Source organism: Rhinatrema bivittatum, chromosome 3 (genome assembly GCF_901001135.1).
Source record: "Rhinatrema bivittatum chromosome 3, aRhiBiv1.1, whole genome shotgun sequence".
Classification (NCBI taxonomy): Eukaryota; Metazoa; Chordata; class Amphibia; order Gymnophiona; family Rhinatrematidae; genus Rhinatrema; species Rhinatrema bivittatum.
This window is the reverse complement of record NC_042617.1, coordinates 563,878,270-563,893,715: the sequence shown is the minus strand read 5'-3', so window position 1 is coordinate 563,893,715 and position 15,446 is coordinate 563,878,270. Positions and strand designations below refer to the sequence as shown.

Genomic DNA, 15,446 nt, shown 5'->3' with positions numbered 1-15,446 from the left:
GCCATCATTTCTATGTTTCTATGAAATTTGCCTCCAGAGCGTCCCACTCAAGATCAATTAATTCTTGAATGTCTTCCCTACAGGGAAAAAACAAGAGGTTTTAAAGCAAAGAAACCAAAATGGGATTTTCCTTTGGCTCAGACAAGGAATCTGCCCCAGGCACTCCCAACATCTTCAAAGTCTGGGAAATCAGGGCCAGCAATTCATCTCTATGAAAGAACTGCAACACAGGCCTATACAGTTCCAATCCTGGAGGAATTTCCCCATATTTCATAGAGTCAGGATCTGTCTCATCATCAGTGCCATCCAGGTTCATGTCAGGAATACCTGTAGGTAACAGAGGTGTGCTTCCATGCTTAAACACAGAACCGGAAGAGGGCGGGGCCACTGCCTGAGGGTCTGACCTGACAGGATTGGGTGGGGCTGAGGAATACACCTGAAGAAAGCATTGGAATCCTTAAAAAACATTTTACCCAAGAAAAGGTAGAAGGATCCATGCCAAAATCAGAAGGCACTTGTGCGGGACCCACTAAGCCACCATCCCCCCCTGTGGAGGAACTAGTCAAGGGAGTTCCAAGGTCAGGCATCCCTCTGGACAAGTCCTTAACCCGGCATCATCAGCTGGGAAGAACCTGTCTTAGCAAAATCAGAGGGAGATAATTCACCCTGAGCCTCTAAGCAGTGCTGACATGTTAGAGGGCACTCCAGGTGAGATGCCCGAATGTGACAGACCACGCAGAGAGAAAGGTGCTTAGGTTTCATGGCCATCGGCACCATTAGTTCGTCAGTACGCTTAACAGGCAACTGAAGATGTGCATCCATGTGATTCACGCTGAAAAATGTAAGCGCACAAAAGTTAGGCACCCCAAGTCTATACGCCGCAAAACTAAGCACACTGACACTGTGCCAAACCTGGACACACAACCGATATGTCTTAGAAAATGCACACCGGTAGCTCGCCCAAAAGAAACTGGGCGAACAACTCGGACACCCAGTTAAGATGCACTGCGCACACCATCAGTCCTGTAGAGGGCAGCCGAACATGCAGAAAAGCACAAGAAAACGTCACCGCAGCCCACCACGCTGCGCATCGGAAAAAGCCTAACAGTGGGGCCTAGCCCACCTTGGCTGTCCAGTTCCCTTAACTCCAACAGGAGCGGGAACAAATGTCGGAAAGGTGCGCCAAGCACGGAGACCGGAGGGAGTCCTACATAACACCTCTACTCTCTTTTTTTTTTTTTCCTTTTTAAAACTTACCCAAACTCAGCCTTTCCCAGCTGAGTATAGAGACGGTCTCAGGCAACAGGGGGAGAGGACATCTGCCATCACTGCTGCCCTCTGCTTACTGCACCCGCTGCCTTTAAGCTGCACAATCAGCTAAGTCCATGCTGGCTGGAAAACCAGCTGCCGGACCCAGGCACACATCTGAGGGACCATGAAAGTTACCTCAGGAATTCTCAACTGGGGAACGGACCCATTTGGTATCACTGCAGGAGATTGCAGAGAAACGATCACTAACTGTGCTCCTATTTTAAGGAATCAATTTGCTTTAGTAAGATGGTAACTAGCTCAGAAAAGCTGAATATCACACACCCACCCCAGTGACAGTGAGCTACTGTTCCATACCTGTGCTGTGAGGTACTTCAGCTGGAGTGTTGGCTGGAGCATGGGCTCCCGGAGGGATCTGTATGCCAGTATAATTAGTTGTGGGCATATTGCTGGGATTGTATGCAGAAGATGAAGGTGGAGATCCTTTGGACGGCAGCGAGAACAAGCCGGCCTCTTCACTTTCATTATCTGTGGAGACACAGAAAACCATTACTGTTACATATCTACATCATCCAAAAATACAGTGAATTTGGTGTGAAACTGATAACCTATGTTCCAAAAAATCATCAATGCAGATTTTGTTATAAAGAGGTAAGTAGGGTGATGAGCTGACTGAAACAGAGTTCATCATGTTGGATTTGATATATTTGCTTTAGTAAAAGAAAATATATGTAGCCACCACACAGATGTATAGTAGGCAGGAAAAGTAGATACGAGTTAAAAGAGAAAGCACCCACAAACACAAACTCGGAACTTTAATTCTGCATCATGTTCTGCTGGGTACAGTACTCAGAAGTTTAAATTGAAGATGGATTTAATTTACAAAAACACAATAGTCTTCTGATATTATGAACATCTGAAAAGCAAAAATACTTTTTAATTTATTTTCAAACCTATTATTTCAATTTCTCCCATTATAATTTCAATTGTAACTTCATGGCAGATGTTAAAACACTGAATCTGCTAATTGCAGGTATTTCAACTGCATGTACCACGGCATCAGCTGTGTGTAATCTTTCACAGTTTGTACAGTCTGGAGCTTTGATTTCTGTTTTCAAGCAGCATCTGAATTGCTCATTTCTTTTTTTTTTTTTACACTCTGAAAGGTCAGATGTCCAGGCCCTGTAGCCTGACAATAGACAAAATACCACTAATGCTACTCAAACAGCAATCTTAAAACTCTTGTGTATTAATTTATTTTATTTTAAGGTTATCATTTTGGCTGTGGCATAGACTACCATGTATCAGCAGAAACACGGACAGCAAAAATTAGTTCATGGTAAAGTATTTTGGATGAGATTTGTTTAATAAGCACCAGTCAAATGTGTTTTAACCCTGCACACAAAATTGGGACAGGGACCGTCATTAGTTGAAAGTTTCTATGGTATCACACTCTGCAAAACAATGCCTACCCCAGGTAAACTGTCATAGTACATTCATAATGAATGTTTATATGCTGTTTTCATGAGGTTTTCCATCCAGAATACCTTACAATGAAATGAGTAGAAAAGATATAAAAAAACAAAGGGGTCATTTTACACTCGCAGAGGTCAATATTCAGAGAGATGTTAAGTGGATAAGCTAGCCATGTAAAGTTAGGCAGATTTTCACTGGGACTTACTCTGATAAGTCTGCCACTGGATATACTTGACTAAATGTATCCAGATACAAGTGTTTTTCTGACCAGAAATTGGCGATAAATATGAAAAAGGAGAAAGAATGGCTCCCTTTTGAAGAAAGGTTAAACAGGTTAGGGGTTGGAGAAGAAGCAATAGAGGGAATATGATAAGGTTTATAAAATCATGCGTAAGATGTAACAGGTAAATAGAGGCTGATAGTTACCAAGACTAGGGCAGTGCTTCCCAGCTCTCTCCTGGAGGCACACACAGCCAGTCAATTTTTCAGGACTGCCTCAATCAATATGCATGAGATAGATTTGCATAACCTGGAGTCGCAATATATGCAAATCTATCTCAAGCATATTATAAACATCCCAAAAACCTGACTGGGTAGCTGTGCCTAAAATAAATTGGAGATTTTTTTTTTTTCACTCAACACACAATCAAGCTATGGAATTTGTTGCCATAGGATTTGGTCAAGTATCTAACAAAGCTGTATTTAAAAGATGTTTTCACAAATTCCTGGAGGAAAAGTCCATAAACAATTATTACAGGGGTGGCCAACTCCAGTCCTCAAGAGCCACAAAATAAGCCTGATTTTCAGAATATCTATAATGAAAAAGCATAAAAATGTTTGTTTTCAATGGAAGTTGTCCTAGAGGTGTGGTTGCTTCAGAGTACAGATAGGGCACTTCGACTGCTTCTCAGTCCTAGAAGTCATACACTGACAGGGAATGCCAAAGCTTCTGCTCCAGGCACAGAGCTCATCTACTTGAACTCATGAGCCAAGTCCTTCAAGCCTCTATAACAGTGATTCGAGTGAGGGCGTGAGACCTGCTCCAGGGCCTATCCTCGACTAAAAAGACAATGATTGCTTAGATGAAGCCTGCAACTACTACTACGAAGCACTTCCATAGCACTACCTGACATATGCAGTGTTGTACAAAACTGTCCCTGATCTGTAGAACTTACAATCTAAGACAAACATACAGGGAAAAAGATTTGGGGAATTTCATTTATTAAGACAATGATTAAAAATCAATGAGGCTGTAAGCAGGACTATTGGAGTTAAGATTTAAAAACTGCCTCAAAAAGGTGTTTTTTTTTAGATGGGATTTAAGGCAAGAGAGGGAGCAGGACATACCTGCTCAGGAAGTCTATTCTAAGCATATGGTGCAGCCAATTAGGAAGCACAGAGTCAGGAATTGACAGTACAGGAGAAGGGCATAGGTAGGAGTGACTTGCCTGATGAGTGGAGTGCATGAGTAGGGGAGTAGAGAGAGATAGAGAGGAGATGACTTGTAGGTGAGCAAGAGGAACTTAACTGTATGCAGGAATGGATAAGGAACCAATGATTTGACTTAAAAGGCCAAAAGTAAGTTGTGCAGCTGAATTTTGAATAGACTATAGTGGAGAGAGTTGGCTGACTGACAGACTCGCAAGGAGCAGGTTGTAATAGTCTACGTGAGAGGTGATGAGAGAGTGGATAAGGGTTCTGGTAACATGTTTAGAAATGAAGGGATTTCGGTGATGCAATGGAGAAAGAAACTGCACATTATAGCAATGTTGTAGATATGTGTAGAAAAGGAGAGTCGTCAAAAATGACTCCAAAGTTAAGAGCTGAGGGAAGGTGAGGATTACAATGTTATCCACAAAATTAGAGAAAGGAGGAAGAGAAGAAGTGGGCTTGAGTGGCGTGTGTGAGAGTGTGTGTGAGTGAGTTTGAGTGAGTGAGTTTGAGTGAGTGTGAGAGAGAGAGAAGTGCTGTCTTGGCCATGTTAAGTTTAAGGTGGCGGTGAGACATTCAGGCAGAAATGTCAGACAAGCAGGCTGAGATCTGGGACTCAATTCTTGATTAAATTTCTGGTGGAAAGACGGAAATCTGGGAATCATCAGCATAAAGATGGTATTGAAAACCATGAGACGAAATCAGAGCACCAAGAGAGAAAAGAGGGACCAAGACAGAACCCTGATGCACACCAATTGATAGTGGGATGGCTGTAGAGGAGAATCTTCCACAGGAATCTCAAAGTGCAATAGGAGAGGTAAGAAGAGAATGAAGACAGGACAGAGACCCAAAATCCAAATGAGGATGGAGTATCAAGAAGAAGATGCTGATCAACAGTGTTAAATGTGGCAATAAATACAGTGTAAAAGTTTTTGGTTTTATCCATAAATAGGTCATTGGAGACTTTGGCAAGTGCTGTTTCTATGGAATGTAGAGGACAAAAACCATCTCAAGCCAAGAGAGGATCAAGAATGGCTTGAGATGAAATAAAGTCAAAACAGTGGCAGTGAACAGCACTGTTCAAGTAGTTTGGAAGCAAAAGGGAGGAGGGAAATGGGACGATAGTTGGCAGGTCAAGTAGAGTCCAGTGTGTGTTTTTTGAGGTGTGGTGTGTTCACAGCCTGTCTGAAGCCATCAAGAACAGTAGCCATGGAAAATGATAGATTGATGATGTGATAAAAGGGATGACTGCAGTGGAGATACAGCCAAGGAACTAGGTGGGAATGGGATCAGAGGAAAAGTAGTGAGTTTTGAGGAGGAAGAGAAGATGGGCAGCTTCCTCCAAAAAATGAGGAAGAGAGTGGGTGAGGCCAGGAGAAGTGTAGAGGAATGAAGTGGGGGAGAGGAAGGGTAGCAGTGACCTAGTTAAGAACTCGACTAATTTTGTGAATCTTGTCTTGCAAATAGTCAGCTATAGCCTGGGAGAGAGTGAAGGAGAGGGAAGCAAAGAATTTGAGGAGGGAACTGAGTGTAGCAAAGAAATGGCAATAGTTAGAAGAAAGTTTGTCAGATGGGATGTAGTAATCATGCTTGGCAAGTGTAATAACAAACTGGAAGAAAGGTCACATGAATTAGAAATGTATGTAGTCCTGCATGGGATTTTAGTCAGGTTCTGCAGTGGTGTTTCACAGGAACATAGTAAGCAAATTCTAGGACTCAACCAAGGGATGGGGATTGGTGCACCTCACCAGGATGGGTAAGGGGGAGGGGCTAAGAGTGTCTAAAGCAGAAAGAGTATAGTGTAAGAAAAACTGCTACATCAACTTACTCAGGCAATGAGGTAGAGGGAAAGGAGATATGAAACAGTAACTTGAAACGTGTTGGTGGTGACTAGATGAGAGTGTGGTAAGGGGGATTTAGTGTGAAACTTATTAGATGATTGTCTGAGACGGGAAGAACTGAGGTGGAGAAGTCTGAAAGAGAGCAGCTCTGGAGGAAAAGACTAGGTCAGATGTGGCCAACTCTTGTCCTCGAGAGCCACAAACAGGGCCATATTTTCAGGATATCGACAATGGAATATGCATGAGATAGATCTGTATACAATGGAGGCAGTGTATGCAAATTCTCATGCATATTCAATTATAGATATACTGAAAACCCAACCTGTTTGTGCTCTCGAGGACTGGAGTTGGCAACCCCTGGACTAAGTCAAGGCAGTGGCCATGCTTGTGAGCAGAGGTATTAGAACATGTTGGAGTTCAAATGAGGGTGGTTAAGGAAAGGAATTTGGAGGCATGAGTCAAATGAGTAATTAACATGAGGGGAAAGTGGCCAAGAATAAAGAAAGGGAAGATGGGGTCAAGAAAGAAGGAAGTCAGGAATCAAGTCGATAGAGAGAAGGGGGGTTTATCAGGGGATCAATATATACCACTAACTGGAGAGTGTGGGGTGAAGAGGCAGATGGAATGGAGACTCGAAGGAAGAAAAAGAGTGGAACTGAAGTGGAAGAAGAGTTCAAACCTCCAGGAGGGGGGCAGCAGCAATCCAGCACCAAAACATCATGCCAACTAGTGTGAAATGTACGGGAAGAAAAGATAACCTCCATGGGCAGACACAACAACTTAACCAGAGTCTTAGGAGAAAGTCAAATCTCAGTCAAGGCAAGGAGATAAAGAGTAGGAGAGAGACAGCGGTTATGAACATAAGCAAGCTTTCCTTGGAATATAATGGGGCATTCCACATGGAGCACCACAAAAGAAGAGAAGAGGGGGAGAAGAGGATAATAAGTGAGAAGATTGCAGGGGTAAATGGTTTGATATGTACTGATAGTGTGAAAGTTGCCTTGGAAGGCCAGGATTGGGACTGATATTCCCGACAGAGTAGAAGGAAGAGCAGGAGAATACATAGAAAGGGTAGAGGTGTGATGACAGCAACAAGATAAGATGCTATCAGGAAAAATGGAGATGGCTGGATTAGAAGGAATAATACTTTGAAGTTCAATGAGCAATGGACAGTGTAGATGACAGAATAGGAAGGTGAGAAAGAATATAGGGAATGGGGAAGGTGGATTGGGGTGTTAAGTGGTTTTGCAGCAGGGAATAAAACTGGGGAGCATTAGCATCAGGAATACAAAATGTAGTGGAATAAAGAAAGATCTGCAACCTCCCCAGTACCTAGCCGGCTGTTCGAGGAAAGTGGGGTGGGAGCAGTTCAGCCCTGACGTGGGTCTGGTGACTTTCAGAGATGACCGCTAAGGCAGCTGGGAGAAGTATGCGGATGGGCTGCAACTTCCCCAGAAGCCTGGCCACCAGAATAATTTTGGTCAGCCCTCAAGGACTCTTTTTGACTGTTGCCGCACAGGCTGAGGATTTCAAAGTATTGTCCACGATGACAACCATATCCTTTCTTGGGTGTAATTTCTAAATGGAACCTAACATTATGTAACTAAAGCATGGGTTATTTTTTCCCCATATGTATCATTTTTGCACAACCATCTCCACATTACATTTTTCATCTGCCATTTGGATGCCCAGTCTCCAAGCTTGCGAGGTCCTCCTGCAATTTCTCACTATCTGCATGTGATTTAACAAATCAAAATAATTGTGTCATCTGCTAATTTGATCACCTCACTCATCAAAACTTTTTCCAGATCATTTATAAATATATTAAAAAAGCACCAGTCCCAGTACAGATCCCTGAGGCACTCCACTGTTTACTTTTCTCCACTGAATAAACTGACCATTTAGTCCTACTCTGTTCCCTATCTTTTAACTAGTTTACAATCCACAACTGCCTCTATTCCATGACTTTTTTTTTTTCTCAAGAGTCTCTCATGGGGTACTTTCTCAAACGACTTCTGAAAATCCAAATACACTACATCCACTGGCTCACAATTAACTACATGTTTATTAACCCCTTCAAAAAAATGTACAGATTGGAGAGGCAAGACTTCCCTTGCGTAAATCTAGAGGTAGTCAACCTATTGCTGAGGCATGAATTGATGGGAGCAAGGCCCTTTAAAGGACGGAAGGCAGTAACATCATAGGTGGGCACTGTAGGCCCTTTAAATCTGAGGCAGATGCACATGCCTAAAGGCTGCATTGAACGAGGTCAGCGGCATCAAGCCTGTTGGAGTGCGACGGTTGGTTGTGTCAGCTAGGGAGACTGCCATGGTTAGAAGTAAGCACAAGGGTCCACAGCTTTGTCCAGCAGACCAAACACAACAATGGTTTCCATGATTTTCCCTGGCACTGAAGTCAGGTTCACCGGTCTATTGTTTCTGGGCTCTCCCCTGGAACCCTTTTTAAAGATCAGCATCATATTTGCTATCCTCCAATCTTCAACTACAATATACTATTTTATTGATGGGGTGCAAATTAATAGTATTAGATCTGCAATTTCAATTTCTTTCACAACTCTGGAGTGTAAACCATCTGGTCCAGATGATTTGCTGCTCTTTGGTTTGTTAATCTGCCCTATTGCATCATACAGGTTCATTGTGATGGGTTTCAGTTCTTTCTAGTCATCCCCATTAAATACCGTTAATGGCATGGGTATCTTCTCAACACCTCTTCATTAAACACCAAAGAAAAGAAATCATTTAGTCTTTTCTGCTATGGCCTGGCAGATTATATTTATCCTCACCGCTATATTCTTCCCCACAATATAGGGAATTTCCATCCAGAAAGATTCTGTGCTTTTGGTCTCCTGCAGGATCTGCATCCTCTTGGATTCTATGCCATACCAAAGCACCACACATCCACCAATTTCAGAAGGCATTTGACAAAGCCCCTCATGAGAAGTGTCTAAGAACACTAAAAAGTCATGGGATAGGAGGCGATGTATTTTCGTGGATTACAAACTGGTTAAAAGACAGGAAACAGAGAGAAGGATTAAATGGTCAGTTTTCTCAGTGGAAAAGAGTAAACAGTGGAGTGCCTCAGGACCGGTGCTTTTCAATATATATATATATATATATATATATATATATATATATATATACAAAAAACCTCCAACGTGCAGCCGTCGGAGACCATAAGCACTATTTGTTATTTTGAATAAATCAATTCAAATATGTGATATTTCTTAGAAATATAAATCTTTTATTGACTGCTTTGACAAATATACTAATAATTTAAGTGAAAAATTGAATTGCAAAACATTAAATATTTCAAATGTGCTAAAATCCACTTTTAGACCTATCAGTTATGACCCTCTATCCTCTCCTATACCTATCCTCAATCTGACCCTGATTGAACTAAATAAACCCTAACCTCATTGATGTTAAAATTGGTCTATACAAAGGAATACACCACTTGTTACTTTAACAATGTTATCCCATATCTCTTGAATTACATTCCTTAATCAAAACAGTTAACATATATCAGTGGTGTATCTCATTTGGCTGATGCTTTCTCCTATCCCGACAAGGTCCTCGTTTCGCCAATGTTGGCTTCTTCAGGGGAATACTTTTATAACGACCAAACATCAATGAAAACCAATAACTTCCATCACTTGTATCTGAAAACATAAAACTCATATTATGTCAAACTGATTACCTCATCTACTAAATCAATATGTACTGATCTAATCACATATATCCATGTATTACAGCCAACAAACTTCTAGAACCTAACATTTATGATGAAATATTCATTAATGATTGACAAATAGTAATAAATAAATTGTGAGTTTACAAAAAACTTTTGTCCTGATACCCACTCCTACCTGTATTGTGAGTGGAGTGGATTCAGGAAAAACACATTCAATTCACTCCGGCTCAATTGCTCCTAAATTTTTAATATGTGAAGTCTCCCGAATATGAATGTGTACCTATGAAATGATTCAGAAAAAAGAAGATTTATCCCTACTTTAATGTAGGGAGGCTCCTTTCACCAAGAGGGCTCTTGGTGAAAGGAGCCTCATTATGAAACATGTTCTGAGGACAACGCACGGTTATTGGAGATCTAGGTGAGTGTTAAAGTTTTCCTATTAACATGGGGCTCAGTGTAAAGAACTAGAAGCGTTTTTTTACTTCTTTTTGAATATAGGGAGTAAATACAAGTGGCAGAGGAATATCGGGGCATATTTTGAACCATTGTGAAATGGATACGAATCCTCACCTGTGCGGTTGAATACTGAGTCGGCTGGAAGTTTGTTAGGCGCGTGGTATTTGTGACTCCATCTTGAGAATAACAGCATTCTTTGCAAATAAGGTATATTATATAGATCACTTTTTGGGTTCTTAGAATTTTTGGTGAATTTATTTGATTAGCAAATTGGGAAGAGTGTGGGTGTACATTCTGTGGCTTTTGCAGGTGTGGTGGAATTAATTGAAACTCTGAGAGGAGCGTTCATCGATAGAAGTTTGTGAAGACAGAAGTATGATGAGATAGAAAGGTAATATTATATTTGTGTCTCCGTGGTAACATCTTGAGACTAAACCAGACAACAAAGAACATTGTATTGATTAATATTTTGAAACTAGATTTTTTTAAATTCAAATATGGAAATAGAACATTAAAGTAGGGATAAATCTTCTTTTTTCTGAATCATTTCATAGGTACACATTCATATTCGGGAGACTTCACATATTAAAAATTTAGGAGCAATTGAGCCGGAGTGAATTGAATGTGTTTTTCCTGAATCCACTCCACTCACAATACAGGTAGGAGTGGGTATCAGGACAAAAGTTTTTTGTAAACTCACAATTTATTTATTACTATTTGTCAATCATTAATGAATATTTCATCATAAATGTTAGGTTCTAGAAGTTTGTTGGCTGTAATACATGGATATATGTGATTAGATCAGTACATATTGATTTAGTAGATGAGGTAATCAGTTTGACATAATATGAGTTTTATGTTTTCAGATACAAGTGATGGAAGTTATTGGTTTTCATTGATGTTTGGTCGTTATAAAAGTATTCCCCTGAAGAAGCCAACATTGGCGAAACGAGGACCTTGTCGGGATAGGAGAAAGCATCAGCCAAATGAGATACACCACTGATATATGTTAACTGTTTTGATTAAGGAATGTAATTCAAGAGATATGGGATAACATTGTTAAAGTAACAAGTGGTGTATTCCTTTGTATAGACCAATTTTAACATCAATGAGGTTAGGGTTTATTTAGTTCAATCAGGGTCAGATTGAGGATAGGTATAGGAGAGGATAGAGGGTCATAACTGATAGGTCTAAAAGTGGATTTTAGCACATTTGAAATATTTAATGTTTTGCAATTCAATTTTTCACTTAAATTATTAGTATATTTGTCAAAGCAGTCAATAAAAGATTTATATTTCTAAGAAATATCACATATTTGAATTGATTTATTCAAAATAACAAATAGTGCTTATGGTCTCCGACGGCTGCACGTTGGAGGTTTTTTGTATATAAGTCTTGGCACTAATAGAAGTAGAATTGCCAAAACTTTTTTGCTATATATATATATATATATATATATATATATATATATATATATAAATGATCTGGAAAGGAATACGAGTGAGGTTATCAAATTTGCAAATGATACAAAATTATTCAGAGTAGTTAAATCACAAGTGGATTGTGATAAATTGCAAGAAGACCTTACGAGACTGGAAGATTGGACATCCAAATGGAAGATGAAATTTAATGTGGACAAGTGCATGGTGTTGCACATAGGGAAAAATAACCCAAGCTGTAGTTACACAATGTTAGATTCCATATTAGGAGTTACCACCCAGGAAAAAGATCTAGGCATCATAGGGGACAATACACTGACATCATTGGTTCGGTGTGATGTGGCAGTCAATAAAGCAAACAATGTTAGGAATTATTAGGAAGAGAATGGCGAGTAAAACAGAAAATGTCATAATGCCTCTGTATCGCTCCATGGTGAGACTGCAACTTGAGAACTGTGTACAATTACGTATGCCACATCTCAAAAAACATAGTTGCACTGGAGAAGGTACAGAGAAGGGCAACCAAAATGATAAAAGGGATGGAACAGCTCCCCTATGAGAAAAAGCTAAAGAAGTTAGAGCTATTCAGCTTGGAGAAGAGACAGCTGAAGGGGGATATGATAGAGGTCTTTAAAATCATGAGAGGTCTAGAACAGATAGATGCAAATCAGTTATTTACTCTTTCAGATAATAGAAGGACTAGGGGGCACTCCATGAAGTTAGCAAGTAGCACATTTAAAACTAATCCGAGAAACTTCTTTCACTCAACGCACAATTCAGCTCTGGAATTTGTTGCCAGAGGATGTGGTTAATGTAGTTAGTGTAGCTGGGTTTAAAAAAGGTTTGGATAATTTCTTGGAGGAGAAGTCCATAACTGCTATCAATCAAGTTGACTTAGGGAATAGCCACTGCTATTACTGGCATCAGTAGCATGTGATCTATTTAGTGTTTTGGTAATTGCCAGGTACTTGTAGCCTGGTTTGGCCTCTGTTGATGGACCCTTGGTTTGACCCAATATGGAAATTTCTTATGTTTTTATGTTCTTGTATATTGCAATATAATTTGTACCCTGGTATAGCTCTATCCCATTGGTTATCCTCCTCCTCCAGTTCTCTGAGATACCAGTTATGTCTATCTCTTCATTCAGTGCTGTACATTCTAACCCTCCCATCTTTTTAAATTTTGCATTAGCATACAGACATTTTAGAGCCCGTTTATTTGCATATACAACTTTCCTAGCAATTAATAGCGATAACTTGGAATCTTAACTCCATCTGTTCTTTACATATAGGCAGATTGGTTATTTTATTTTTTATTGGAATTCTATTGGGATGTTTTAACTCTCCTGTTTCTACGAAGGATACTAACGAGACTTCCCTCTGAATCTAGAACTCATATTCTAGTTTAAAAGCTGCTCTCTCTCCTTTTTAAAGGTTAGTGCCAGCAGTTTGGCTCCACCCTGGTTAAGGTGGAGCCCATCCTTTTGGAAAAGGCTCCCCCCTCCTTCCCCAAAATGTTGCTCAGTTTTTAACAAAACTCCTCTTCTCTGCACCACCGTCTCATCCACACATTGAGACTTCAGAGCTCTGCCTGCCTCTGGGGTCCTGTGGAACAGGGAGCATTTCAGAGAACACTACCCTGGAGGTTCTGGATTTCAACTTTCTATCTAAAAGCCTAAATTTGACTTCAGAAGCTTCCCTCCCACACCTTCCTATGTTGTTGGTGCCCAAATATCCCAAGACAATTCACTCCTCCCCAGCACTGGCCAACATCCTATCTACATGGCACATGAGGTCTGCCACCTTCGCACCAGGCAGGCAAGTTACCAAGTGATCCTCACATCTCCCAGCCACCCAGCTATCTTCAGCTTTATGGAAGAAAAATGATAGTGCATGCCAGAGACTTGGAAAAAGTCAAATAATCTATTCTATATGTAGCTAGAATGAATTGTTTCAGCAGTGTATGCATATTTACTATTTGAGAATACCATGGCAATATATCCATACCTAAACACATTATTCATACCTCACATAAAATGGTTTCAATCACACAAATTGTGGTAACAACAAATTGTGACTGCCCTCTTTGCTACAGATATGCATCTTCATTTTAACATTGCTGGTTTTTGAGACTTGGTGATCAGAAAGAGCAAAATGATTTGGCAACTTAACACATTCTTCTGTAGAGCTATTTTCCAGCAGATGCAATTAAATTGAGTACAATTTACCATACATGCAATACATGGAACATTTTCTTTCATGTTTGAGGCTAAACATATAGCCTACATAAAGCACCACAGTATATAAAAGACTAATATACTCAGCAGTACAATAACTCTGCTGCATTATTTATAAAGAATAAAACTTAAATGGAAAGTTAATGTATATTGTTACTGACTGCATATTCTGTAAAATTCAAAACATTCAAAGTCCTATTGTTGAAATGAATTGTGTGACTGGGTTGGGTGTAACACATTGCATGAATGTTTCTACTTCCCAACTAAGGGAGAGGCGTCAGAACCTGACAGGAACCAGGGAGCACCTAATTTTCATCTTCGAACAGCAACAGTGCACTTGGCAGCAGGCAATTTCATAAGAATTGTCCTTGCCTATTATTAAATACGTAAGCTGAAATGTTGCATCTCATGATATTGCTCGCTTACATCTTAAGTGGTAAAAACTATTCCAGATATAACCAGTATATTGCCAAAACATTCATGGAGCTAGCTTTTAAAGGTGAATATTAACCTATGAGAGAATTTTTTTTTCTGTTTTGTAGCAGGTTATCTCTGACATAATATTAACATAAAATGTGAACAAGCATGCTACATAGGTGAGAGGCCAAATGTTAAAGACAAGAATCAATTCACACAGACACACGATCAAACACTACACAGAAAATCAAACTGACACCTGACTTTTTGGAATAATCCAGGAAGGTAAGGCTTTTAAAGTTAAAATGATCTTCAGAACTGATCAGAAAGGACTCCAGAAAGACCTAGATTTCTTAAATCAGTGGTTCTCAACCTTTTTCCCATCGTGACACACCTGACAGACCATGCTCAAGTCCGACACATTGTTCATTACAATTCATGGTGGAAATAAAAAATAAAGGGCCAGTATTTTTATTGCTAAGAATGATACAAGGGAAAAAACAGAAATTGCATTAATAGTAAACATCCCATACCAAAACACCAATTTCCAGCACTCAAATAGTAACCACCTTACCTAAGAAAAGGCAACACTGGAAATATCTCTCCAGGCCTTAAGACACCAATACACCTCCTATTAGGAAAATGGACCAAGCCAGGCTGCTACACAGAGCCCTACATAGAGAGGTAGATTTTAAAAAACTGCGCCCGTGCAAACAAAAGTACGCCGGATTTTAATAGATAGGCGCATAGCCGTGAGTATCTTTTAAAATCCGGGGTCGGCGCGCGCAAGGCTGTGCAAAATTGGCAGCCTGCGCGCGCCGAGCCGCGCAGCCTGCCTCCGTTCCCTCCGAGGCCGCTCTGAAATTGGAGCGGCCTCGGAGGGAACGTTCCTTCCACACACCCCCCCCCCCCCCCCGCACCTTCCCCTCCCTTACCCACCCCCCAGCCCTATCTAAAACCCCCCTACCTTTATTGGTAAAGTTATGCCTGCCCCCGGGCCAGAACCACGCCTGCGGCCCCACCCCCGGATGACGTGCCACCACGACACACCCCCTGACAGGCTCCTGACATGCATCCTGGGGCTTGCTCGCGCCTCCGAGCCTATTCAACATAGGCTCGGCGCGCGCAGGGGGAGCTTGGGGCAGGTTTTTGAGGGGTACGCACGTACCC

General features: G+C 40.7%; 1 protein-coding gene across 1 annotated transcript in view; it reads right to left on the bottom strand.

The window, feature by feature from the left end:
- VTA1 (vesicle trafficking 1) overlaps positions 1-15,446 on the bottom strand; it is a 317,517-nt gene that overhangs the window by 61,364 nt on the left and 240,707 nt on the right. The window contains exon 6 of the mRNA XM_029596502.1: positions 1,627-1,797. Within this exon, the coding sequence (XP_029452362.1) occupies positions 1,627-1,797 (171 nt within the window). The remainder of the gene's footprint in view (positions 1-1,626; positions 1,798-15,446) is intronic.